The 27,857-nt window shown below is 47.3% G+C and overlaps 1 protein-coding gene across 2 annotated transcripts; it reads right to left on the minus strand.

The window, feature by feature from the left end:
• Nucleotides 1-27,774, minus strand: GMFB (glia maturation factor beta). Of its 2 annotated transcripts, XR_014564200.1 has the most exons (8): nt 27,469-27,774; nt 20,920-21,016; nt 16,728-16,777; nt 14,105-14,154; nt 11,161-11,243; nt 8,752-8,825; nt 3,164-3,538; nt 1-3,114 (listed from the first exon to the last, which is right to left on the minus strand). XR_014564200.1 is itself a non-coding variant. In XM_083738811.1 (7 exons), the coding sequence occupies exons 1-7, from the start codon at nt 27,469-27,471 to the stop codon at nt 3,467-3,469; spliced, it is 429 nt and encodes a 142-aa protein (XP_083594937.1). In that variant the 5' UTR covers nt 27,472-27,676; the 3' UTR covers nt 1-3,466. The 2 variants fall into 2 exon arrangements, 1 of the variants encoding a protein (XP_083594937.1); XM_083738811.1 differs by having other exon boundaries at nt 1-3,538; nt 27,469-27,676.
• Nucleotides 27,775-27,857: the final 83 nt, after the last annotated feature.

Raw genomic sequence — 27,857 nt, forward strand, 5'->3', positions numbered from 1 at the left:
TTCAGAGCATACAAGATTTATTTCAGGTATTTACAGCCTGCTTTTCAATTTGAGAATGAGAACTTCCACGGCACATTTTGGTTTTTTCCCATGGAAACTTCTCTTTATTATTTATTTGCATTTATACCATGCTCTTCCACCAGGGGAACTCAGGGCAGCTTTAGGCAATGCTTCCTCAATAAATCTTTTCCAAGTTTATAAATCGAAATACTATTAAAAAGTGTAATTTTTGCAGACTCGGTTAATCTCTAGCAAAGAGGAATCCTAAACTACTACCGTATTAAAAAGGGCACGCTGTCAATAGAAAGGTTAATTTATTTACTCCGTTAGAAAAATTATAGTTTTCTTATGGGAATGTCGACTGTTTTCCCCGCCCCGCCCCAATTGTGTGTTTGTGTGTTGGTCTTTCTTAACACGGTTGATAATAGGTATGCAAAAACTAAAAATCCAAGGCTGGAATGAATATTCCAAATTGAACAAAGTTAGACGATTGTCATTTAGTCTAAAAGTGAAAAAAGAAGAAGGAAAGAAAGATGCTCAGCACAACACTTTAGAATAATGCCATTTACGGAAAGGACAATAAGGTCTCCTAAACGTTAAGAGAAAGGAAAATACCAAGCTTTGTTTTTATCACCAGTGTCAACTGCTCTCTTAAGTGTTTTAACAGCCCAGATGTATCATCAGCTGCTGCACAAACTCAAAAACTTGTAGGATTAGGCAGCCCAGAAGGGCCTAAAGCCCAACAACTTAACTGCCTGATTATCTTGCCAAGCTGGGCAAGGTTCCAGGAAGGTGCAAGAGAAGGGCAGCATTCTCCATTCTCCAAGGCAGGGGAGCATGCAGTTTTATGGCCAGTGGGCTAAATCCAAGACTATTGAGTTTCCTGCTGCCCCAGGAAACAGAAGAGATTGCTGCCTGGCAACCCCCAACCCAGATCCATCTACTCGTGACCCTGCCTAGTTAGAAGCAACGCTAGGCAAAAGAGTTTCCTGCCGTCTCAATCCAAAGGTGAAAAAAAGCCAGTTTGCTCCCAGAAGTCAACAAGAGATTTCACATTTTTGTGTCACCAAGAGAGATCTAGAGATGCCCTTTGCCATGCAGGAGAACGTTGCTCCAGAAATGATGCGAAGCGCTTGCAGGGGAGTGGCACCGAGTGGAACAGAGATGGCAAACCTGTGGCCCTGAAGGTTTTGCCGGGACTCGGCCCCAGCCAATGTGGCCAATGGGGAGGGGATAATGGGAATTGTAGTCAAGAGGTGGAGAACCTCCAGCCGGCAGGGTGACACTGGCTGATGAGCTCATTTTCCCCAAACAGCCCCCAATTTACCCATCCGATGACATAGCTAGTGATGTCAGCTGATGGGCAGGGCCTTCTCCTTCAAGCGAGCAAGAGTAAAAAAGCTTAAAGGAACCTGTACAATGTAGATTCTTTCCCTCCTACCCACCCATTGCTTGCTGCAAAGGGAAGCACTTTAAGCTAGTCCCCAAGCGCAGACAGCCTTAAAGCAAGCGCTGATTTGCATTCAGCAACACCTGCCCCCAGGTATAGAAGCTGGATCAGCTGGGAGGGAGCTGAGCCCATGCAGCAAAGTATACTAAGATACCTCCAGTCAGTGGCCTAAGGATGGTTGCTCATCCCAGAGCTTAAGAAGAGCAGGTCAAGGCCGTACAGCACAGACAGGGAAAACGCCCTGGCAGGCCAGGCCTGTGTTCTCTGTTGCCAATCCCTCCCGCAGGCAGGGCAATTAAAAGTTCAAGCACCGAGTCCTGCACCCAGGCAATTCAAGTTGTGCACCAAGAAAGGTGGGCTGCTGTGACTTGCACACAATTGACTCAACCCTAGGAGGAAAGGAAGGAAATGTGCAGGGGACCAATACCCTCCCTCTCCCTCGCTGTTTTCGAAGAGGCAAGCCAGCACTGCCCCACATGCTTCCGACATGCTCGCCTTTGCAGCTGCAAGGAGCAAGGGGCATTCCTTCCCCAACGTGGTGCCCACCAAGTGCTGTTAGGACTGCCACTCCAATCATCCCTGACCGCTGAGATAGCCGGTTTTAGGCTTAAGGGGAGCAATAGGCTGAAACATTTGGAGAGCACCAAGGTGGGAGTGAGACTAGCTTGAAAGAGGAACAGGTCAGGAATTCTGCAAGCGGAATTCTGAATGTGTGCTACCTGCAGAATCGCAGCATGTACACAGTCCTGTCCGTGGGTCACGGAGCCCAGAGCAGAGATGTGCTGGACATTCAAATACTAAGGAGCAGGGTTTGTTTTCGTGGATCTTTTTGGGTTTTCACCAGGCAAAGCACCCCGCTTTAAATCGTGGCAATAGCAGCCACAGAATCTGCCCCTGCAGATGAAATTGATCAGACACCGCATGGCCTCTTCTTTTAGCCAGAGACGGCCGGTGTGTATCAAGTCTAGTGTTTAAAAACTGGCAGCATAAGATTCTCTTACAATCAATGGAGAGATAAAGAAATGTAAAAAAAGAAAAGGCACACAGAGAAGTGCTTGTATAAAAAAGACAAGAGAACAGTTAATAAAAACTGTGTATAAAGACTTAAGGAATGGATGTTCACTAGAGTGTTACTGAGCCCTTATGGATTTTTTGATTATTATTTTTAAGAAATCTACTTCCCTTTGGACTAGTAAAAGAAAAAAAGAGGGACTATCTACTACACACAGAGAGAAGAAAAATAGACGGGTCAAACCTTTGACCCGAAATGGAATTACGTTGACGCAAGATCAACTGAGAATATCGTTGGAATTTTAAAGAGGAAAGGGAAGCGGTCCATTCTGAAAAACTGAAGAAGCGAGGGTGTGATTAATACTTCAGAAAAATTGCATTTGAGATTGGTTCTAAACCCTTTTATGTCTAGAAGATTCAAGTCACTTAAGAAAATGCTGTTTTCACATACAAGCCATTAAGTGTCCAGTTTCTGTCCAACAAGGATGCCTCTGCAGCTCGGGCAAAGGGGGAAGAAAAGGCTACGCATTTGACTGGGAAGATCCTGCAAACAGAGCCCACGGACACAAGCAAGAGCGATACAGAGGGTCCCATTCATCTTAAGCGGGGCTTGCGCAAGAAGCGTTTCTGGGAGGAAGACTGTGCCACATTACCTGTCACAGTTACGAGTTCCAGATTAAGCCATATAGAAATATTAGTCACAAGAGGGAGGGGAGGTGGAATTGCCCCTGCAGGAGAGCTGTTCCCTTTTAAAACTGTTAATAAAGAGAGGGAAGGGAAAACGACCCCTTGGGCAAAGTTTGGTTACGCAGGAACTGCCGCATCTCCCCACGCTTGTATAAACTTTGCACGCACAAAAATATATATGTACATACATACACACACTGCAGGAAACGACTATAAATACAGTGCATCCTTTGTGGGTCTAAAAAGGAGGAGGAGGAGGAGGAGGAGTCGCCGTGTCTGGTTCCAGTTCACACCAGGCTGGAATGCTTAAAGAGTCTTTCAATGGAAGAAGCCAAGCTTCTCATGTAGCCATTCCTCAGTGAGGTCTTCTGTATTCCTGATTTCAAATACCTTTAAGTATAAAGGGGGGGGGGGAGAGAAAAAGAAAAAGTATTGTGTTAGCAACTATGATCTTGGCCAATACAACGTAAGAGAATATTAGAGGTTACCGCCCACACAATTCTGCTGCGCTTTTCTGCTTGTTTGGTGGCACCTCGCTAAAACCACTTCTTACTGTTTGTAGCAGAGTTTTCCCCGGAGGCAGAGGACAAGAACAGGAGTCATACTCAAATTCACAGTCAAGAGCTTCTTTATTGCTTGACTGGTTGCACAAGCATTTCTGTTACTATCATATACAGGCTATTTACCAGTACATACCCTCTTTCTTTCTCCAGCACGGTATAATCTCAGTCCAATAATTAACAATCCCGACACAGCAAAACTCACAGTATCAGCAGCACACATTGTCTTACTTCCAACCTTGTTGTCAGCGTGTGTGCTGACAGTGTGTGTGTGCACGCACGCACGCACGCTTTCCTTGTGCGGAAATTGCAGCCTGCAACTTCCTCCCTTTATTTGCACCTCCAGCTGACACCAATCAAACCTAGAGTGGCGCTCCTACACACTAAAGAAAAAAATCTGGAACCCTCTTTAAAGCTTCTAGGAACTTTTATCTGTGTCTTAAATAACGTTTTCCTAACAGTGAAACCTTTGCACAGGCAGAACGCATTGGTAAGCTGTCAGCATGTGACGACACACCCCAGGAACAGATTTGATTGGCCTGCTAAACTGGGTGAGGGAAGCCGATGGGTCTCAAAGCCTCGGTGACTTGGGACTTCCCCTGCATGCGAAGACAGGATTGAGCGGACGAGACCAAGAGTTGGTCCAACACTCAAGAAGGCAATTCCTCCACATGCTGCAGAGGGAGGTGAGGGGCAGGTGGGTTTCATTAACCTGGGAAAGCAGCCCATATAAGAGAAGGAAAACACTGATCCTAAACCTGGCTTCCCTTCAGGAGAATAAAAAGGCTCAGGAGTAAATCTGGAGTAGAGTGCCTCCTCCTGGCAACTCCTGCAGCCAAGCTGGTGCCAAATGTCTTGCTCTGCTTTCCTTTGGAACCCATCAGTGAGAGCCAGTGCGGTGTAGTGGTTAAGAGCGGTAGTCTCGTAATCTGGGGAACCGGGTTCGCTTCCCTGCTCCTCCACATGCAGCTGCTGGGTGACCTTGGGCCAGTCACACTTCTCTGAAGTCTCTCAGCCCCACTCACCTCATAGAGTGTTTGTTGTGGGGGAGGAAGGGAAAGGAGAATGTTAGCTGCTTTGAGACTCCTTCGGGTAGTGATAAAGTGGGATATCAAATCCAAACTTCTTCTTCTTCATCATCTTCTTCATCTTTGTGTCTTGTTTATGTAGTGACCGCTCCCCACATTAAATGGGGGGCACCCTTTGCGTGGTCGTGTGCAGCCCCCGGGACCCTATGCAGCACCATTAGCACAGGCTTGGCTTCGCCTCCCCCCAGGTGGGATACCTGGAGGTCTCCGCCTACCTCAGCCAGTTACCCAATCCTGCCTGGGGAGGCGTTGTCAAGGTAATCAGGCCAGGTAGGGGGAGGGACTACCTGCCCACACAATAGGGAGAGGATCTTACCTGGGAACCGTCAGTTGGCTCCAGAGCTTCTCCCACCCTACCCACCCTCAGTTAAAACTTCTTTTGCAGGTTAACCTTTTCTCCACAGGTACGCTGACGCTGCTACGTCAAGGTCGCTGTTGAAGGGCCAGAAAGGAATTCCCCTGCGTTGGCAGGTTTGCTTTTCCCGCAGCAAAACGTCACAACTTTGGCGGTATCAGGCCTTGGGCGGAATCCTTTAGTCTATCTTCCCCAAACTCCTTAAGGTAGTGATAAAGCGGGATATCAAATCCAAACTCTTCTTCTCCTCTTTATCTGGTCAGCCCAGGACCTCCTTACACCCTGCCCAGGCTTGTGTCCCAGGGACGTCACTTCGGTGCTGCTAACACAGAGGTTCGACTTTCACCCTCGGAGGCACACTCCATTGCCTCTCGAGACAGAGGGAGGCCAATGACAAACACTGAGCACATCCCTGATACTTAATCCAGAGACGTCTGCTGTTGGGCCGTGTGATTTGGAAGATACAGCCTCCCAGGCCAACTTGGACCCTGTGGGTGGGTCAGGACTGGCCCGCTGGCCTAAGAGTCACCCACCCCTGATCTGCACCTGGAGTACTGTGTCCAGTTCTGGGCACCACAGTTCAAGAAGGACACTGACAAACTGGAACGTGTCCAGAGGAGGGCAACCAGAATGGTCAAAGGCCTGGAAATGATGCCTTATGAGGAACGGCTAAGGGAGCTGGGCATGTTTAGCCTGGAGAAGAGGAGGTTAAGGGGTGATATGATAGCCATGTTCAAATATATAAAAGGATGTCACATAGAGCAGGGAGAAAGGTTGTTTTCTGCTGCTCCAGAGAAGCGGACACGGAGCAATGGATCCAAACTACAAGAAAGAAGATTCCACCTAAACATTAGGAAGAACTTCCTGACAGTAAGAGCTGTTCGACAGTGGAATTTGCTGCCAAGGAGTGTGGTGGAGTCTCCTTCTTTGGAGGTCTTTAAGCAGAGGCTTGACAACCATATGTCAGGAGTGCTCTGATGGTGTTTTCTGCTTGGCAGGGGGTTGGACTCGATGGCCCTGGTGGTCTCTTCCAACTCTATGATTCTATGCAGGATCTCTCAGAGGGGGAGAAAAAGAAGAGCTGCAGCTGCTGCCCTGCCCTAGGAATTGCCTGAGGAACAGGGGAGCAGAAGAGGGGTGCATTAGTGACTGCGGTGTTATTTAATGCTTCCTCTGAATGTAGGCAGAGATGTCAGCTCAGACCGCTATTGATTCATTCATTGATGTAAAACGGAAAGATGGGGGGGAGCGAAGCTCCATCACACAGTACAGATTAGTTACTGCACTCAAAACCACAGTAGGACGATTATGGAAAACATGGTGGGGTGGAAGGAAGAGTCTCCTCAGGGGAGCGATGGAAGGACCAGGCAGGAGAACACAACCCTGCCTGAGACAGGCCAGCTCAGAGGATTAAGGGCACAGTAGGAAGCTGAAGGGTATAATAAGCTGGAACTCTAGTTCGCCCTGCCCTAGATGCCGGGGGCAGAGGGGAGCTGTGGTCCAAACCATGTGGATGACACCAGGTTAGAGAAGGTTGATCGAATTCTTGTCTCCCCTCTAAGCTGAAGCACAGCTAGAATTCCCGTTCCCCACACCAGATTTGCTCTGCAAGACTGTAAGCCAGACAGCTTGCGCTGGTCCCTGTCTGCCCTGAATAGGCGTGAAGGCAGGCGAGAGCAGGCGCCCCTCTCTTGCCCGCCTTCCCAACCCATCTGAAACTTACAAGGATTATCCAGAGGTGAAAGGATGCCATCGGCCAGGGCTGCCCGTGTACATGCCTGGGTGTCCCCATCCCTCAAACCACAAAGCACACAGCATCCCGACACACCTGTGCATTCATGCGCATGTTAGCTCAGTGACCAGCCCTTATGAAACTGGAAATGGAAACCCAACTTCTTAACTTTTTTCTCTCTTTCTTCTCCTTCCACTTTGTCTTTTAATTCATTTTCTATTCCTCCCTCCCTCCTTCTCTCTTTCTTTCTCTCTAGTTCCCCCACCCCTCTTCTCCATCTCTTTTTTGCCGGGGGATCCATGGTTTAGTTTGGACAAAAAAAAGGGAGATATTTGACAATAATATTTGTATTTTTCTTTATAAACTCCAATAACATTAAAAAAAGGAAATGGAAGCCCAGTGAAGTCTGAAGCTAGCCACAGTATGCCTCTCCCTCCACATGCCCGAGGATCTCTTGCACAAAAAGAGACAAGGACTCAGTGCCAGTTCTCTGCCTCTCTGCACAACTAGCAGAGTAATTTTGTCTAATTTATAGGGGCAGATCTGTATACTGCGCACAGGCTACAAAGTTCAGTTTTCCCCTTAGCACAGAATTTTATGGGCACCACATTACACACAAACACACACACATGCCCTGATAATAGAAGCACCGTATTTTTTGCTCCATAAGACACACTTTTTTCCTCTTAAGGGGTAATGTCTGTGTGTCTTATGGAGCGAGTGTGTGGTCCCTGGGGCTAGGGGGGGGACGACCTGAGCTTCCCCCGCTAGCCCCACAAGCTCGGGGAGCAGCGGGAAGGCTATGCGCAGCCTTTCCGCTGCTCCCCGACCTGCTCTTTGGGGCTGGCAGTGGGGGAAAGCCGGGCTTCCCCCAATGCCAGCCCCAAAGAGCAGGTCGAAAGAACCCGAAGCCTCCAGAGCGCAGTGGGAACTCCCGCTGCGCTCTGGAGGCTTCGGGTTGCCTTCACTGAAGGCGAATGAACGCACCTTGTTTTAGAGGGGGAGAACAAACAAGAAAATTCTCCCCCTCTCTGCACAATGCCCCTTCAGCGAAGTGGCAGGAGAAATGGAAGGGTCTCTGTTTCTCCTGCTGAAGGGGCATTGCGCAGAGAGGGGGAGAATTTTTCTTGTTCTCCCCCTCTAAAACAAGGTGCGTCCTATGGTCGGGTGCGTCCTATATCGCGAAAAATATGGTATTTAAAACTGACAGAAGAGTTTTAATGGGGAAAGCATCAAGTTAGCATAGGGAGCTGCCTTATAGTGAATCAGACCATCAATCTCAGTGCTGGCTACACCAACTGGCAGCAGCTCTCCAGAGTCAGGAATTGAACCAAGGACCCCTCTGCACGCAAGGCAGATGCTCGTCAACACATACATACATAATTTCATTTGTACGCCATCTTTCCACAGTTCAAACCATGCTCAAGGCAGCTTACAACATGGGGGGAAAAACATGTCACTGCAACGTAACAAAAGTAGCCGTGAACAGTAAATCATTTAAAGTATGCAACCAAAAGGAGCAATTTGTGTATATATATCACAACACGATTGAAAATGATACAAAACAACAACAGCACCCGCACCCAAGAAAGAATCCAAAACAACACCCCAGCTCAAGATTCTGCTCAGCAACCTCAGCTTTTGCAGCTGGAGTCAGTCAAGATCCTGCCCTCCAGGCCAGGTGGGAAAAGGCCTGCAAGCAGGAAGCAGATCTTCCAGGACTAACAGCCAAGATGGTCTTCGGCAGCCTCAGCTTTTGCAGCTGGAGTCAGTCAGCAGCCTCCCCTCCCCCTTCCATTAAGCCACAACCCTTCCCCACAATGCCAGAAGTTCGTACCCAGCAAATTCTGGGCGCCTTCCACTCTTACCTTTGTAAGTTCTGCCGTCTGTACGAGCTTATTTTTGCTGCCGGCGTACATCATCTGTTGCTCAGGCTTGCACCCTGCAATTATCGGGAGGGAATCGGGATCAGGAGCAAAGCAAGACCAGCATTAAGGCAGTCTGTTCAGGAGGAACGGGGCAGGGATACAGATGGAATAGGCCAGCCATTTTACTGCCTGCCTGCTTTTCAATCCCCACTCGCTACCAGCTCCTTGCTCTGCTAAACCTGTCACCCGTCAGATGCTCTGGACCGCAACTCCCATTGGGCTGATGGGAATTGTAGTTCTGGAGGGCACCTGGTTGGCAAAAGCTGCTCCGCCAGAGTCTCGTCCCTTACAAGTTGCCCCTTTCCATTCATTAATTGATTGCATTTATATCCCACCATTTCCTCTAAGGAGCTCAAGGTGGTGTACGCCATTTCCGCCCCCCCAATTTAATCCCCACGACGACACTGTGAGGCACTTGTGTGGTCAGTTCTCAGCAAGTCCAAAGAAATGAGAGATTTCATGCAGTATATATATATCCTCCAGGCACCCTCTCCCCCCTTCCCCAGGAATCCAGTCACATCAGCTTGTACACGCAGGTTGACATCACAGATGTTCCTGCTCCGGTACTCTTAACCAAAAAAAGGGTTTTCCTTCCTGTACTCCTGACTATAAAAGGGTATTCCTGTTCCTATGCTCTTATCTTGGAGCAAGAGATCACCAACTCCAAGAACACACTCTGGCACTGTTCCCAGACTAGGTCTGTGCGTCAGAGTATGGTAAGATAAGACCCAGACATGTCATCCCTTCTCCACTGGAACAGCCAAGGTCATCCTTTGCCGTGACGGATAAAGGAGAGAGCTTTGTTTATACAGCTGTGTTCTTGTTATGCATTTGCTCAACAGCTCAAGTTAATGCATTTTAGAAATGGAAAAAGAAGAGGAGAGGATTTTTGGGTCCTGTTTCAAACTGACTACACAGAAACCCATTCCTTCAGGCTGGGCTGAGAGAAGGCAATGACTGGCCTAAGGCCACACCCAATGAGCTTCGTGGCCCAGTGGGGATTTGAACCAGGTGCTAGCATGACACTCTTAAGCGTTGCACCTCATGGGCTCCAAAATCTAAGCCAGGCTTTGTTGGCCTGGCATCCTCCAGAGGGTGTTGGACTACAACTCCCATCACACCCTGCCAGTGCACGATGGGAGTTGTAGTCCAACAACAATTTCCGGAGGGCGCCGGGACAACGAAGGTGAGTGTAAACACTTAAAATTGAGAGCCTGGGGGTCCTGAAAAGGGCAATTCACAAGCTTCACCAACACCATCTCGCCCCCATGTGGTGTTCTTAGAGCTATCCTAAGACATGTTTGTGTCCCGTCCGATCAAAACATGGCTCCCAGCGAAACTTGCTGTTCCTTATGGCAATCAGCCGTTTCCATCTTGAAGCCCAGCAGGCAGCTGCGTTTTGCTTCGCAGAACTGTAGAGAGCTGGAAGGGCCCTCAAAAGGTAATCCAGTCCAGGAAATGTAAGGAAACTGAAGGAACGTTCTTTCACCTCTGGTGGACTTGCCCTAGAGTTAAGGCTTTCTGGGAAATGATATATAATGAGTTGAAAAAGGTATTTAAGTATACCTTCCCTAAGAAACCAGAGGCCTTTCTTCTGGGCATCGTCGGCCAGAGGGTGTTAAAGAAGGACCAAACATTCTTTATGTATGCAACAACAGCAGCAAGGATACTTGTAGCCAAACATTGGAAAACCCAAGACTTGCCCACACTGGAAGAATGGCAGATGCAACTGATAGACTATATGGAACTTGCAGAAATGACTGGCAGAATCCGAGACCTGGGAGAGGAAGCAGTGGAAGAGGACTGGAAGAAATTTAAGGACTATTTACAAAAACATTGCAAATTGTATGAGTGTTAAGAAAGATGCAAGATTGTAAATAACATGGCACCACTAAGCTAGTTGAAAAGATTATGAACATAAGTGAAATCTAAGAAAAGATAAGTTTTGGATAAATATTATGTTTAAATTAAGTATTTAAGGTATGGATAAAAGTATCTAAAGCTAGGGACACAATATTGGAAAATTATAAAATAAGAATTGAAATAAGGTGATAATTTGCTGGTTAAAGTTTTATAAACCAGGAACGCAGGAACAAGAGATGTGAGGAAGTCCAAAAAGCGAAGAAAATATGTTTATTGTCTAATTGATTCGGTTGTGGTATGCTTTTTGTATAAGATGTAAGTGTTTTTCCTTTTTTTTCTTTTTTGTTGCTCTTTTTTTTTTCTTTATTGTACTAAGAAAATCTTTAATAATTTTTTTTTTTTTAAGGTAATCCAGTCCAACCCCCTGCAGAGCAGGAATTTGTACGGGAGAAACTGCCCCCATCATCCAGCCGGAGCTTGACTTACCGACTGGGCTGGAGAAGATGAAGCAGAGCGGGTAAGAGACTCTCCCGTCGTCGTGCTGGTACTTGTAGCTGTAGACGATGAACGTTTTCTCAGAGTTAAGGAAAATGGGAGGAGGAGGGCTGGGTAATAGGATCTTGAAACCTGCCCGTTGCAATGTGCTCAGTGTAGCTGAGTTTTTAAGCAGAGTTTACAGGTGAGGGGGGCAGTTTATACCTGGGGCTGCTATGTTCGGATCAATGAAATGCTAAAATGGGCTAAAGGCGGCCATGATAGTATCAGACAGTTGAAAGCACTTCCTAGGGACCTTTGTTTGGTCTGAGCAGCGCCTCCCCGCCCGCCCCCCCCTACTTTCCATCCCGAGGTCCCATTCGCACTATGCGTTTAAAGCAGAATCATCCCACTTTAAAACAGTCACATCTTCTCCCTAAGGAACGCTGGGAAATGCAGTTTTGCTTGTTATATTCTTTATGGAAAAATAAGAAGTACAAAATTTTAAGTGCACCAGTTAAATGAAAATGTGAAAATAAAACAAAATAACACCCGTGTAAAAAACAAAAAAAACTATAAACATTACATGATTGTTACCGTAGTTAACCTAAAACTTAACCTAATAAAGGTAAAGGTAAAGGGACCCCTGACCATTAGGTCCAGTCGTGGCCGACTCTGGGGTTGCGCCGCTCATCTCGATTTATTTCTCCGAGGGAGCCGGCGTACAGCTTCCGGGTCATGTGGCCAGCATGACGAAGCCGCTTCTGGCGAACCAGAGCAGCGCACGGAAACGCTGTTTACCTTCCCACTGGAGCGGTACCTATTTATCTACTTGCACTGGTGTGCTTTCGAACTGCTAGGTTGGCAGGAGCAGGGACCGAGCAACGGGAGCTCACCCCGTTGCGGGGATTCGAACCGCCAACCTTCTGATCGGCAAGTCCTAGGCTCTGTGGTTTAACCCACAGTGCCACCCAAATTCCAAATATCGTTAAATTTGTCCATGGCGAGTCCACATTTGTACACAGCTTGTTCATGTGTTGCAGGTTTGTACATATATTCTATCCACTCATTGAAGAGAGCTGCATTTAAATCTTTCCAGTTCATCAATACCTATCTTTTTGCCTTGGTAAGGGCATGGACAGTCCATTCAGTTCCATGTATTGGGTATATAAGTCAAGAGAATATTTTCCTCTGCAAATTTAAGATTTGTTAAGTTTAAAGGTGCTGAGATCTGTTAGGAGGCCTCCTATTACCCTCCATAGAGCTACAATTCCCAGAGTTCCCTTGGAAGAGAGATGCATTGTTAAGCCACTCTGGGAACTGTAGCGCTTAACAATGCTCAGCATACTTAACAAACTACACTTCCCAAGATTCTTGGGGTGAGGCTGCGGTTGTTTAAAACCGCATTAGGTAAAGGTAAAGGGACCCCTGACCATTAGGTCCAGTCATGACTGACTCTGGGGTTGAGGCGCTTATCTCACTTTACTGGTCGAGGGAGCCGGCGTACAGCTTCCGGGTCATGTGGCCAGCATGACTAAGCCGCTTCTGGAGAACCAGAGCAGCGCACGGAAACGCCGTTTACCTTCCCGCTAGAGTGGTACCTATTAATCTACTTGCACTGGCATGCTTTTGAACTGCTAGGTTGGCAGAAGCTGGGACCAAGCAATGGGAGCTCACCCCATCATGGGGATTCAAACTGCCGACCTTCTGATCGGCAAGTCCTAGGCTCCTGACTGGTTTCTCTGTCAGGAGAACACTTCAATCTCCCAGGACATTCTATACAAGATCTCAAAGTAGCTGTTTTACTACAAAGGAATTTCAGAAATAGACTGGAAAGAGAAGCTGCTGAATTACAACTTATCACCAAACTTAAAACCATGGAGAAACCTGGCCTGAACAAAGACCTTGGATTCTTATCTCATTATACATGACAAAGCCATTTTTCACCTTTTCACCCCTTGCTTCTTCCTGTAAGACCTATTGCAGTCGTTAAGAGTCGTCAACAGGCTCATCACAGCTATCTGCCAATCACCCATTCCCACCAGCCTTCTGAGTAATACCCCTCCCCACCTTCTCACTATATAGAAGGGTCTGGAAACTTCTGTTTCAGTGTAACTGAAGAAGTGTGCATGCACACGAAAGCTCATACCAAGAACTGACTTAGTTGGTCTTTAAGGTGCTACTGGAAGGAATTTTTTTTGTTTGTACTCACACCACAGACCACTTGAAAATGGCCGAGGTTCTTGGCAGACCACTAAACTGCTTTTCTGCCTAGTGCAGCAATTGTAATACACCATAGGGACACGGGGGGCGCTGTGGTCTAAACCACTGAGCCCCTTGGGTTTGCCGATCAGAAGGTTGGTAGTTCGAATCCCCACAATGGGGTGAGCTCCCATTGCTCTGTCCCAGCTCCTGCCAGCCTAGCAGTCCGAAAGCACACTAGTGCATGTAGATAAATAGGTACTGCTGCAGCGGGAAGGTAAATGGTGTTTCTGTGCACTCTGGTTTCTGTCATTGTGTCCCGTTGTGCCAGAAGCGATTTAGTCCTGCTGGCCACATGACCTGGAAAGCTGTCTGTGGATAAATGCTGGTTCCCTCGGCCTGAAAGTGATATGAGCATCACAACCCCATAGACGCCTTTGACTGGACTTAACCATCCAGGGTAAAGGGTTACCTTTACCTAATGCGCCATGCTAGACGCTGTAGGGTTTTTAATTGCACTTTTACAGACATGCTGCAGACCACTCTCCAAGGTTTCAGGCAGGGGCTGTCCCCATGTGGGGATTGAACCTGGAATCAAATCAATCGCCATTGATTTGTATACCTGTTTCATGGCCAAACCCACGTGCCTAGACAGAGCCGGGTGTGCTAGCTTGAGGCTTTTGCAAGCACCAATATGCAGACCGGAAATGGGTTCTTCTAAAGCAAAATATTGCCGCCGCCAAAAAAAGGATATCGAGGTTGCCTCTCTGGCAGCTCGTCTTTTAGCTCATCTGGAGAAATGCCCTAGTAGAATTAAAAATAGAACAAGAGACAGGGTTGTGCACACAGGAATCCACAGATATATCCAACAGCTGTATAAAATGCTATACATAACAGTAACTAAGTTAACTAAACTACACTGGCTCCCAGTACGTTTCCAGGCAGAATTCAAAGTGTTGGTGCTGACCTTTAAAGTCCTAAATGGCCTCGGTCCAGATAACCTGAAGGAGCGTCTCCACCCCCATCGTTCTGCCTGGACACTGAGGTCCAGCACCGAGGGCCCTCTGGCGGTTCCCTCATTGCGAGAAGCAAAGCTACAGGGAACCAGGCAGAGGGCCTTCTCGGTGGTGGCACCCGCCCTGTGGAACACCCTCCCTTCAGATGCGAAGGAAATAAGCAGCTATCCTATCTTTAAAAGACATCTGAAGGCAGCCCTGTTTAGGGAAGCTTTTAATGTTTAATAGACTATTGTATTTTTGTGTTTTGTTGGAAGCCGCCCAGAGTGGCTGGGGAAACCCAGCCAGATGGGTGGGGTATAAATAATAAATTTTATTTTATTTTATTTTATTTTATTTTATTTATTTGCTGTGTTTTATTCTGTGAACTGCCCTGGGATCTTATGATGAAGGGTGGTATACAAATTTTATTTAATAATAACAGAACACACCACTGTAGACTGGGCCCATTTTTAAGATTCTGGATGCCAGGTTTAGAGATCATTACAATACTGTTAATGATTCCTAAGTTTAGTATTAGACTGTTGTCTTCCTATACAGGCTTTTAAATTCTATTCTATAATGTTGTATACTGCATAGAGCAGCTTTTGAGAGCCTGATGCCCACCAGATGTTTTTGGACTACAACTCCCATCATTCCCTCCATTTGCCTCCCCTTACTCTATTTGATGCTGGTTCTGCCACTTTCTAGATTTAAGCCTGCTGGGGCAAAGACCTGAAGTCTCTCCATCCTTTGAGAAGCCACATATAAAGCACTAGCAGCCTCGAAACCAGGGTTGCTCAGTAACTCTAAGCAATTCAGCCAAAGAAATCTGCGCAGTTTTGAAACCAGTGGTTAAAATCAGTGCAGCTTTGAAAGGTTCAGCCTGCCCCCCTGATCCACCTGTTACCAAACAGAAGAGGAAAACCTGCTCCTTCTGCTCCAGAACAGCCATGCAGACTATTCCCAGTGGGGAGAACCTACCTACAAGCTTTCTGTTCCCACCACTCAACATAGGTTGAGACCACATAACACCTGTCTTGGAAGACTTACATTGGCTCCCGGTACGTTTCCGAGCACAATTCAAAGTGTTGGTGTTGACCTTTAAAGCCCTAAACGGCCTCGGTCCAGTATATCTGAAGGAGCGTCTCCACCCTCATCATTTAACCCGGACACTGAGGTCCAGTTCCGAGGGCCTTCTGGCGGTTCCCTCACTGCGATAAGCCAAGTTACAGGGAACCAGGCAGAGGGCCTTCTTGGTGGTGGCACCTGCCCTGTGGAACGCCCTCCCACCAGATGTCAAAGAGAACAACAACTACCAAACTTTTAGAAGACATCTAGGGAAGCTTTTAATGTTTGATGTATTACTGTATTTTAATACAGTGGTGCCCCGCAAGACGAACGCCTCGCAAGACGGAAAACCCGCTAGACGAAAGGGTTTTCTGTTTTGGAGGCGCTTTGCAAAACAAATTTCCCTATGGGCTTGCTTCACAAGACGAAAATGTCTTGCGAGTTCCTGCGGGTTTTTTCCCCTCCCCCTCCTTTTTCTAAGCCGCTAAGCCGCTTATCAGCTGATCCGCTAAGCCGATAAGCGCCGCTAAAAGCCACTAATAGCTCTAATCCTCTAAGCCGTCAATGGGCTTGCTTCGCAAGACGAAAAAACCGCTAGACGAAGAGAATCGCGAAACGGATTCTTTTCGTCTTGCGAGGCACCACTGTATTTGGTTGGAAACCACCCAAAGTGGCTGGGGAAGCCCAGCCAGATGGGCGGGGTATGAATATTTTTTATTATTATTATTATTATTATTATTATTATTATTATTATTATTATTATTTGAAGCCTGTTCCCTTAAAGAGCCTTTGCCCATTTAATTCTGTGAACCACCCTGATATCTTATGATGAAGGCTGGTATATAAATCTAATAAATCATCATCACCACCACCAGGTGCTGTTCAGATATTTCGGACTACAACTCCCATCAGCTCCACCCAGCAGGGACGACTCATACTGTGGCTGATGGGAGTTGTAGTCCAAAATATCTGGACAGCACCAGCTTGGCAAAAGCTAGGAAATAAAGCCCACTAAACTCAGTGGGGTTTGTTTCTGAACAGACATGCCAAGCGCAACGTTGCTACTTCTGCCAAGACCACCCAGGCGTGGTTTCAGAGCACCCTGCAGGAACCAGCGCTGCAAAGGGCAGAGGTGGCGTGGCGTGGAAAACAGACAAAGAAACGATTTTCCAAATGGCGCAGCGGTTCACTTTTGGAATCCAGCAATAAGAAAATCTTTGCTGTGAGAAGTTGCAGCCCCAGCTTTGAAGCAGTTTGTAGCTGGAGGCGAAGAAACAAAATCCACACCATATAAATAGACCATCCACAAACCTCATGTTCTTCATCCAGAACAACCAGCTGCTTATCCTTGTCAATCTTCACTATAATAAAAGGGAGAAAGAAACTGAAATGAACCCACTGAAATTAATGAAGACGACTCAGCTGGGACCACTGATGTCAATGGTTCTACTGCTTTCTTTTTTTACAGGGCTGCTCGCCCCGCCTTACTCTCTGGCTGTAGCCAATTAACAGTAAAAATCTCCAAATGGGTCCAAACTCCAATGTTTAAAATCTCTAGTAGAGGACAAAGATCCAGAGATCACATTAAAAGTGGCCATATTCTGTGCGATTGCCATAAAACTTAGGGAACAAGCTGTGATACCATCACGATTAAGGTTTTAAATGACAACTTCAGGTTATATTTTAGTGAGTAAGATCTAATTTATATATTTTAATTGCTGCTATATCTGTACTGTCCCTGTTATACCGAACTGCAAATTTAAATGCATCCCTGTTGTGTATCGTGACTTCCCTGATTTTGTATGTGAGCTGGAACTGGTCTGTGACCGAAATAATACATTCATTCAATTAACAGTAGCACAATTAACAGGCCAGTGTTCGGAGCATCTCTCAGCTGACCCACCAGGAGGATTCTGGACACTGTTCCAAGGGCTGAATGCTAGATGTTGGCAGGGCCAGAGGCAAAAGGAGGAGGAGCAACAGGTGCGTATGTTTTCCTTTGTACAAGAGGCTATTTACCACACCCATTTGGAAACCCTTCTCTGTCCTCCATGCAGACAAGCAAGGGAAATTGTCAAAGTTCAAGGGCAAATCCCAGCCAGGCAAAAACACTCAAGGAGGGTGCAAAGCAAGGCTGACGAGGGATGAGGCCCAGGGAAGAGTTCCAAGGGCCAGAGAGAGAGGTCTAGAGCAGTGTTTCCCAAACTTGGGCCTCCAGCTGTTTTTGGACTACAACTCCCATCATCCCTAGCTAGCAAGACCAGTGGTCAGGGATGATGGGAATTGTAGGCCAAAAACATCTGGAGGCCCAAGGTTGGGAAACACTGCTCTAGAGGGCTGAATGTGGCCCCTGGGTCTGAGGTTTCCTATCCCTGCTGTTGAGCATCACCCTCTGCCACAAATACACTCAAAAAAAGGAGTGTCTTTATGGCAGAGGGTGATTACCAGGTAACACTGACTCCTCACTGGCGACCCACCTGCACTCACTGTGTGCTATTAGCAACATGCTTCTAAAAACATAAAAATAAAAGCTTTTATTAAGACTTTGCTCTGTTGTTTTACCACAAGGGAAGGTTTCTCACCATCCTTGAAAAAAAGGTGGCAAGTGGGGTGCCACAGGGTTCTGTCCTGGGCCCGGTGTGGTTCAACGTCTTTATAAATGACTTGTGATGAAGTAAAAGTGGGGATGGTCATAAAATTTGCAAATGACACCAAACTGGGAGGGGGAGCTAATGCCGCAGAAGATAGAATCAGGATTCAATACATAGCTGTCAACGTTTCCTTTTTTTTAAGGGAAATTCCCTTATTCTGAATAGAATTCCTCACAAGGAAAGTGAAAAGTTGACAGCTATGATTCAATATGACCTTAACAGATTGGAGAACTAGGCTCAAGGTTACAAAATGAATTTCATTACAGCTGAAACATTACAGCTGTATGTTTTCAGCTGTAATGTTTTAAGAGAATATGGAAAAAAGGTTTAGAAGCAGGTTAAAACTTATTGATAAGGATTTGCTGAACTAACAATTGAATTGGAATACAAAAAAAGGAGGTACGAGGAGGTCTGGGAAATAAGTTAATGAAAAATAAGTTATTGAAACTTTGTGTGTTTTTTAAGTATTTTCTGCTTTTGTATTTTTGTTATATTTTTCTTTTGATTGTTATATTTTTCTTTTTGATTTTCTTTTTATTGTATTAATATTGAAAACTTTAATAAATATCTTATTAAAAAAATACAAAATGAATTTCAGTAGGGACAAATGTAAGGTTCTGCACTTAGGCAGGAAGAACCAGGGGCATAAATTTAAGATGGGGGACACTTCTGCAGGGACAGGGCCTTCTCGGCCACAGCACCCCCAAGTTACAGAACTTGCTTTTTTTCAGGAAGATATTCTTGCTGTTTGGAACCAGATGAAAACGGTGTTTTAGATGTGTTTTTGCCTGGTGGCTATTGAGCAATTTTATCCCCTTTTCTTTTTTGCTAGCGAGCTTGTAACTTGTGTTTTATTATGGTGGGATATAAATAGTTCATCCACATGCACACACACACAAATACTGCCCAACGTCACCAAACCACCCATAGCAAATGCCACGATGGCAGTTTCTTGTAGTTAAGAGACGTTTGCCCAACCAGGGCAGGGAAGGAGAATCAGGAGAAAGAAGAAACATTTGGAAAAGAACGTAAGCCGTGATAAATCCACTTATCTTTGTAACCATGAGGGCAGTAATCTCTTTCGATTTCTTCTTTTTAAAGGGATCCTCAGGATGATAAAAGAGGCTCCACGGAGGAGCCACTGAAGCCAACAAGGTCAGCTCTGGACAGACAGACCCGAAGCTTAATTACGGTGTTGACATAATTTGGGACAACTTGGAGAAACTGCCTCCAAGACTCTGTTGGCCGTTTAATACCCTACTGCTTTGCTACAGCAGAAGTGGGGAACCCCAGGGCCAGAGGGAACCCTCAGGCCTCCCTCTAAGCCACACCCCCTCTCCTCAAGCCCCTCCCCCTGTCCCCAAACCTATTTGGCTGGCTTGTGTCCTCCAACCAAGAATACCTATTGCTTGCATGGAATGAGGCTTATATACAGTCATACCTCGGGTTAAATATGCTTCAGGTTGAGCACTTCCAGGTTGTGTGCCGTGGTGACCCGGAAGTAATGGAACGGGTTACTTCCGGGTTTTGCCGCTCACGCATGCGCAGACGCTCAAAATGACGTCACGTGCATGCGCAGACGCATCTTACGTTCTGTTCAGGATGCGAACGGGGCTCCGGAACGGATCCTATTCGCATCCAGAGGTACCACTGTAGACACAATGTGTGTTTGTGTGCAGACCAAATGTGAGAGAGCCCCCTTATCTTTGAACGGCTGGAATCTGGCCGACTGAAGAAAGGCAATTGCTCCGCCCACTACTGGCTTGTGCCTTCCCCTTTCCACCTCAGTACAGTGTGGTGTAGTGGTTAAGAGCGGTAGTCTCGTAATCTGGGGAACCGGGTTCGCGTCTCCGCTCCTCCACCTGCAGCTGCTGGGTGACCTTGGGCCAGTCACACTTCTCTGAAGTCTCTCAGCCCCACTCAACTCACAGAGTGTTTGTTGTGGGGCAGGAAGGGAAAGGAGATGGTTTGCCACTTTGAGACTCCTTAAAGGGAGTGAAAGGCGGGATATCAAATCCAAACTCTCTTCTTCTTCTCACTGCCAGCATTCGAAATTAGGCAGGCGCCGGGCACATTTTGCACCTGGCTATCGGCCACTTGCGACCAAGTGAAGATGACCGGGCGCCAATATAGCGCCTGATCTCTCCACCACCTGAAAGCACCTGCCTGGGGATCCTTGAATCTTGGCTGTTTTCACACACTAAAATTCCTGTAGAATTTTGTATTTTATCTGCACAACCAGAATGAATTTCAGGGACCAATTTCGAGACGCCTGGCCCCAACATGGCATCTAAGCATTCCGCTTTGGCAATCGAAACCTTGGTTTAAGGAGCCATTTGCAGCCTAGCTTACATATTTGAGTTTCTAACACTGATCACTACCTTCCAACAACATTTCTCCCGCTATACAAAGTTGGGACTGAGTGCCTGCATCGTGCCTCCGGCCACTCAGCAGACTCACAAATCCACAAGGAGAGCTCTGCTGGATCAGGGCAATGGTCCCCTCTAGTCCATCACCCTGTTCTCACAGTGGCCTGCGGGAAACTAGCAAGCAGGATTCGAGCACAAGAGTTCTCTCCCATCCGGCGGTTTCAAGCAACTGGTAACCTGCGGCAGACACAAAGGTTGCCACTCAACCAGCTCCCCAAATTGCCTAGGACAGGGGGGGTTTTTGTTCGTTTTTTTGCTGACACCCAAATGCAAAAGTTCTTTCAACTCTGCTCTCAGAAAGCAAAGTGCAAGGTGCCTCGGGCCAAATGCAGAGTCCGCAATGCCCTCTGCTCTTACTCAGCAGATCCTTCTCCGCCCCAACCCACCACAAGGCCTTGAAACCCTGGTGCGCAGACATCTTACTGATAATCGCAGCATTGTTCGTCTCTTTGCGGAAACGGAATTTTCTCAGCTTCTCCACAAGGTCTTCGGCCACGTCACAAACCACGAGGGATTCACTCTGCGGGGGGGGGGGGGGCAGGGAAGGAGAGAGGAGGAGGGAGATGAATAAGACATTCTTATTAAGAGATTTAAGTCAGCCGAAGCTCTCTGATCCACAGCTGTTGGAAGGTCTGGAGCAGGCGCAAAGCCCCAGAAACTAATAAGGGGAAACAAGTAACTACGGTGGTACCTCGGGTTACAGACGCTTCAGGTTACAGACTCCGCTAACCCAGAAATTGTACCTCGGGTTAAGAACTTTGCTTAGGATGAGAACAGAAATCACGCGGCGGTGGCATGGTGGCAGCAGGAGGCCCCATTAGCTAAAGTGGTGCTTCAGGTTAAGAACAGTTTCAGGTTAAGAACGGACCTCCAGAACGAATTAAGTTCTTAACCCGAGGTACCACTGTATTCTGAAATGCTTTGTGGGGACATAGCTCTGTGATCCTGCAGTGGGAACAGAGGAAGCAGCCTTGCACTAAGTCCAAACATTGGTCTGTCTGCTCAGTACAGTCATACCTCATGTTACGTTTGCTTCAGGTTGAGTGTTTTCAGGTTGCGTCCCGCGGCAACCCGGAAGTAACGGAACAGGTTACTTCCGGGTTTCGCAGCTTGTGCACGCGCAGATGCGCAAAATGACGCCACGTGCATGCGCAGAAGCGGCGATCCGCAGACGCGGGTTGCTTTCTTTTCAGGTTGCGAATGAAACCTCCAGAATGCATCCCGTTTGCAACCAGAGGTACCACTGTATTGCCAACACCAGCCTTCCCCAACGTGGGACCCCGCGGGGGCTGATGGGAGTTGTAGCCCCAGTATGAGGTTACTGTAGACCAGAAATAGGGAACCTGTGCCCTCTCTAGATATTGCCAGGCTTGCTGCAGCTCCCTTTTCCCTTAACCATTGGTCATGCTGGCTGGCGGGAGTCGGGAGTCCAGGCACGCTTCCCTATTCCTGCTGCAAGCAGAGAACTTGAGGAAAAGGACTTTTCTGCTCATGCCACTGGGAAAGTCCAGAAATAGAGGTGATCTGGTTGACCACTGATGCTGGATGAGATAGGAGAGACATCACCTTGCCGACAAAGGTCCATATAGTTAAAGCTATGGTTTTCCCAGTAGTGATGTGTGGAAGTGAGAGCTGGACCATAAAGAAGGCTGATCGCCGAAGAATTGATGCTTTTGAATTATGGTGCTGGAAGAGACTCTTGAGAGTCCCATGGACTGCAAGAAGATCAAACCTCTCCATTCTGAAGGAAATCAGCCCTGAGTGCTCACTGGAAGGACAGATCCTGAAGCTGAGGCTCCAATACTTTGGCCACCTCATGAGAAGAGAAGACTCCCTGGAAAAGAACCTGATGCTGGAAAAGATGGAGGGCACAAGGAGAAGGGGACGACAGAGGACGAGATGGTGGGATAGTGTTCTTGAAGCTACCAGCATGAGTTTGACCAAACTGCGGGAGGCAGTGGAAGACAGGAGTGCCTGGCGTGCTCTGGTTATTCTAAAGCAGCAATGCTGCAGCAAGCAAAGGCTCTAGCAGCTCAGTCTGCTGCTTGTGGCTGGAAAGCCAAACAGGAAGTATGTGACTGTTGCCATGAAAACGAAGGGGCAGTCCATTCTCCTTATTGAGCACAGGATGTGAGCTCAGTGTGTGTCATATGACCTGTACAGGATGTACGTGGGTGGAGTTTGGAGTTTCTCTCTGTTTGTTGAAGAGAGCAGACATCTTTTACTGTATGGCTGCTAAAGACAGGAATAAAAGCATGTAGTTACATTTCTGTCTGTGTCTGATTCCCCTCCCTGGGGATATGCAGGGAGCAGGGAGGAGGAGAAGCAGTTGGTGTGTTTTTCTCACAGCCTGAGGAAAATCGCCGGAACGGACCTCGTATGTTTTTCCTGCCGGGAGTCGCCGGAGGGAGGTCTAAGGAATTCAGCCGGTGCCTGAACAGATAGGCACATACCTCTGACCGGGCTAGAATTCCAACAGGGGTCACGAAGAGTCGGACACAACTAAACGACTAAACAACAACAACCACAACAAAGGTGTTGCTGAATTGCAACTCACAGGGTTTCTAAAAGGACAAAGTGAGAAGGGGAGAATCGTGTATGCCTCCATGGATGAAAGTTGGGATATAAAAATAAGCAAATAAAGGGATAATATGAAGTCGTCGTCTCCGCCAGGACTTAGACCACACCAGAGAGTTTCTAGATATACATCACTGCCTCAATGTTCATCTTACACTAAACAGCTAAGACAAAACCACTCATCCTGCAAATTCCTTTGCTCTCTGCAGTGAAATGCATCTCAGATAGTCATTTCCAGCATGGAAAGGCCAAGCTGATGGAAGTGGAAGGACCGCAAAGAGCAGAAACAGGAGAGAAGAGGCAAATCGTTGCCACAAAAGAAGTCCTTCGTTATTCCAGCCTGAGCTTCTCTGCTCCTACAAGTAGCTTTGTGAAAATGTACTCCTGGCGGTTACACTCACAAATAAATGCAGCTCAGCGATTGTGTCAGGCGGAGGCACAGCCCAGTTCCCTGAATAGGCTGCCTCCAGGTACTTGCACCACCCAGAAATCATTTGCTCATCATAGGAGGCCCTGAGCCAGCAAGGCACCCGTAAGCACCAGAACAGCTTACTGCAGCCCTGTTGCCAAGGAAAAGAGAAGGAAAGGCATTTGCGAGTCTAGCTTACATCTCCCTGCCGTGTGGGGATTTGGAATGACTTCTGTGCAATGCTTTAAACCTGTTTAAATGCCAGAGGGTTTTTTGGGGTGGGGAGCAGAGGGACTCCACTTCTGCCACTGCTATTTCAATTGTAAGCTGCTTGGGGCAGGGACCATCTCATTGTTTCTTTTGCTGGAACTAAAAATAATTTTTATTCAGAGGAGTGAGGAATCTAGTAGAGGAGCTCCAGCTCCTGTGCAAACCCACAAAGCACCTAATTCCTGGGGTGGGGAGGAGGCAGAAATCTTGACAGTAAAACTGGATTAGGTTTTGCAAGACAGACATGCCCTACTTTTCTCTTTTTTTTTCTTTTTCTTTTTACTCACAGCCAGACTTAAGGCTAAGAGCTCTCACAAACAAAACAGCTCAAGGCCTCTAAAGTCTAACTGAAGCCTGTTGAAAGAGGCTTTCAGCACACAAGCCAATTTCCTTGAGAACTAGCCTTTTGAGCATCGCAAGGAGTTAAGAATTTAAGAGAGGTTGGGCAGGGCATGGGGGATGTGGCCATGGCTCAGCTGGCAGAACATCTGCTTTGCACACAGAAAGGTCCAGGTTTAATCCCCGGCACATGCAGGTGTAGCTGGGAGAGACCCCTGCCTGAAACCTTGGAGAGCTGCTGCCAGTCAGTGTAGGCAGTGTTGAGCTGGATGGACCAATGGCCTGACACAGGAGAAAGCAAATTCCTTTGCTTCCAAAGAGCCAAGACCAAGACCCAAGGCCATCTAACTGAACTGCCCTCCCTGCACAAGCACCAGCCCCCTCCCACCAGCTTACACTGATTGCTTCCAAATAATGGTCATTAATTATTATTATTATTATTATTATTAGTATTATTAATGTGCATACTGCCCTTCTTCGTCCATAGATCTCAGGGCAGTTCACGCCATAAAAATACAGTGGTACCTCAGGTTACATACACTTCAGGTTACATACGCTTCAGGTTACACACTCCACTAAGCCAGAAATAGTGCTTCAGGTTAAGAACTTTGCTTCCGGATAAGAAGAGAAATCACGCTCCGGCAGCACGGCGGCAGCAGGAGGCCCCATTAGCTAAAGTGGTGTTTCAGGTTAAGAACAGTTTCAGGTTAAGTATGGTCCTCCGGAACAAATTAAGTACTTAACCCGAAGTACCACTGTACAATATAAAAACACAAAATTCATAATAAGAACAGTAACAAAGACGTGATGATGGTTGGAGGGTGAACAGAGAGTTAAACATAAGCAGCAGTGGTGGGTGCGCAGAAAAGGAACAAGAGGGTGTTTATACTGGTGTGAACTTGCCCAAGAGGCTAGAGGCAGATAGCAGATTCAGCCCTTTCTGGGCTCCATGAGAGGGTTTTGGGGAAGAGGGGAAAGAAGGCAGTTGTGGATGGGGTGGGCACCCTTACCTCAATGATTTCCCAAAGTGAAGGCATCCCATTTTGGAAAAGTGCAACTGTTCTATTTTAGCTTTCTCCAAGAGATCAATTAGATGGACAGAAGGAGCCAAAAGGGAACTTAAGATGTATGCATACACACCACCACCTTTTACACCAGATTAGCCAAACACAACAGCCAGCCAGGTTCCAAATTTACTATTAACGGAAGCAGATTAGAATTACTAGGCAAGGGTGTGCCTTGGAAGAGATACCAAGTAAAAATTCCATCCTCTCACAGCTCTTTATGTTATTATTTTCCAGGGGGGCTAAAGTGCATAATGACACACAGGCCAAAATAACAATTGGTGTTGATCCAGATTGAACTTAAAATGAAGGAGACCCATTGATGGCAAGAGAACTAGCTTCCAAGTATGCATAATAATAATAACTATAATAATTCATTATTTATACCCCACCCATCTGGCTGGGTTTCCCCAGCCACTCTGGGTGGCTTCCGGAAGAATATTAAAATACAATGATTTAGGGCTTTATAGGTCAGCACTAACACTTTGAATTGTGCCCGGAAACGTACTGGGAGCCAATGAAGGTCTTTCAAGACCAGTGTTATGTGGTCTCGGCGGCCGCTCCCAGTCACCAGTCTAGCTGTCGCATTCTGGATTAGTTGTAGTTTCCGGGTCACCTTCAAAGGTAGCCCCACGTAGAGCGCATTGCAGTAGTCCAAGTGGGAGATAACCAGAGCATGCACCACTCTGGCAAGGCAGTTCACGGGCAGAGAGAGTCTCATCCTGCGTACCAGATAGAGCTGGTAGACAGCTGCCCTGGAGACAGAATTGACCTGCACCTCAATGGACAGCTATGAGTCCATTAGTGGGAACTGGGTTGAAGTATTCTGGGACAATGCAGATTACATTCTCCACTTTAGGAATAAACATGTACAGTGGTACCTCAGGTTAAGTACTTAATTCATTCCGGAGGTCCATTCTTAACCTGAAACTGTTCTTAACCTGAAGCACCACTTTAGCTAATGGGGCCTCCCGCTGCTGTCGTGCCGCCGGAGCACGATTTCTGTTCTCATCCTGAAGCAAAATTCTTAACCCGAGGTAATATTTCTGGGTTAGCGGAGTCTGTAACCTGAAGCATATGTAACCCGAGATACCACTGTATTAAGGGGGAAGAGTCCTACCATCAACCCCTCCCATCACAAGAACAAGGACTCAGGCTGCAATCCTGGACAGACCTATGTGGGAGTGAGTTCAGTAGGGCTTACTTCCAAGTAGGCACACACAGGGCTGCACTTTCCACATCGCAGAATGTGGATTTATCACCAGTGAAGCATTTTTCGGCCACTCATCTCCACACCCTCTCCATTCATGCTTGCAGTGAGTGATGAGGGGAAATTTAATCCACATTCCTGGTGTGAGTACAGACATTAAGTATCCTCGTCCTGGATTAGGGACTACAGGAAAACACACTTGGGCATGGCACTTAAGTGTGGCAAAGAGAAACAAATCCAGATCAGTCTTTGGAATGCACCCCCAATCCTGCCATTTCCAGAGGGCGAGTGGATCAGGGTGGGGCAGTTAAAATAAGACAAAAAAGAGGCTGCGGGGCAGGGAGGCCTCGCCAGCGCCTTTTCCAAGCACAGTCCCACGAAATGCAAAGTGGGTAAAATAATAATAATAATAATAATAATAATAATAATAATAATAATAATAATATTTATACCCCGCCCTCCCCATTCAAGGCCAGGCTCAGGGGGGCTAACAAACAAGAATAAAAACAAGTTGAAGGAGTGCAACTTAAAAACAAGATTAAAATACAACATCAAAACATTAAAATCAACGAAGCATCACAGTTTTGTTTTTTCCTTTGAGGGACAGGAGTCTTTTCTAGCCTTCCCAGAAGTCTGGGAAAATGTATTGTTTTAAGCTTTAACTTTCTGTGCTTGTTTTATTTATTAAATTTGCACACCGCCCTTCCTCCAAAGATCTCAGGGCAGTTCGCCGTATTAAAAAAACAACAACAGAAAATAAAGATAATGAGAACAAAAACAAAACAAACCTGTAACAACAACACCCCCCCCCCCAAGATACGAACAGGAACATGGTTTAAACAAATACCAAACCATCCCTGCTGCGGGAGGCCATCGCCACATCTATATTTTTTGGTCAAAAGTCACATTTATTGCTCAAAATGCCATGTCTTCCTCTCCCTCCCGCCCCCTCGCACGACGGAGACCCCCAGCAGGGACATGGGAGGGGTTTTTAGACACCCCACCTCGGACTCTGAGGGCACAAAGCTTCCCGGGAATGTGGAAGCGGCGAAGGAGCCAGCCGGGGCCTCCCCTCGCCGCCCCAGCGATCCCCCCTTACTCACCATCTTGCTCCCGCAACAGCCTTTCCCTCAAGTCCCTTCAGCAGCGCGGCCCCTTTAAGAGCTCCCGGGTGCCCTCCCCGGCTCCCTTTCAATCCGGCCTCAGACCCGCTCAGCGCGCATGTCCATACCGGCCCCCGAGCCAATCAGAGGAGCAGCTGGGCAGGGTTCGGAGACGTCGCCTGAGCTACGGCGAGCGGAAAGTGCCAGTCCTTGTTAACGTTTTCTTATTCTCTACCCCCCCCCACCTCTCTCATGTGATTATCCTGCTCCAAGGCAGGCATCCGTCCAGCCGCCCACGCCTAGAGAGGCCCGAGACTAAAGGCGCCCCCGCGGCGTCCCCGGCCTCTCTCGATAGCCCGAGGGCGGGGGCGGGCGGGGATTCTACTTCC

Source organism: Podarcis gaigeae (assembly GCF_964106915.1).
Source record: "Podarcis gaigeae genome assembly, chromosome: 1".
Taxonomy (NCBI): domain Eukaryota; kingdom Metazoa; phylum Chordata; class Lepidosauria; order Squamata; family Lacertidae; genus Podarcis; species Podarcis gaigeae.

Bases quoted from the DNA above. Each gene is read 5' to 3' on its own strand.
- GMFB (XM_083738811.1), bottom strand. The intron at 14,155-16,727 runs GTTTGTGGATGG...TAATTCTACTAG, and splicing joins TTCTGGATGAAGAACATGAG to GGCATTTCTCCAGATGAGCT. The intron at 11,244-14,104 runs ATATCCTTTTTT...CTCTGAGAAAAC, and splicing joins CTGCCAGAGAGGCAACCTCG to GTTCATCGTCTACAGCTACA.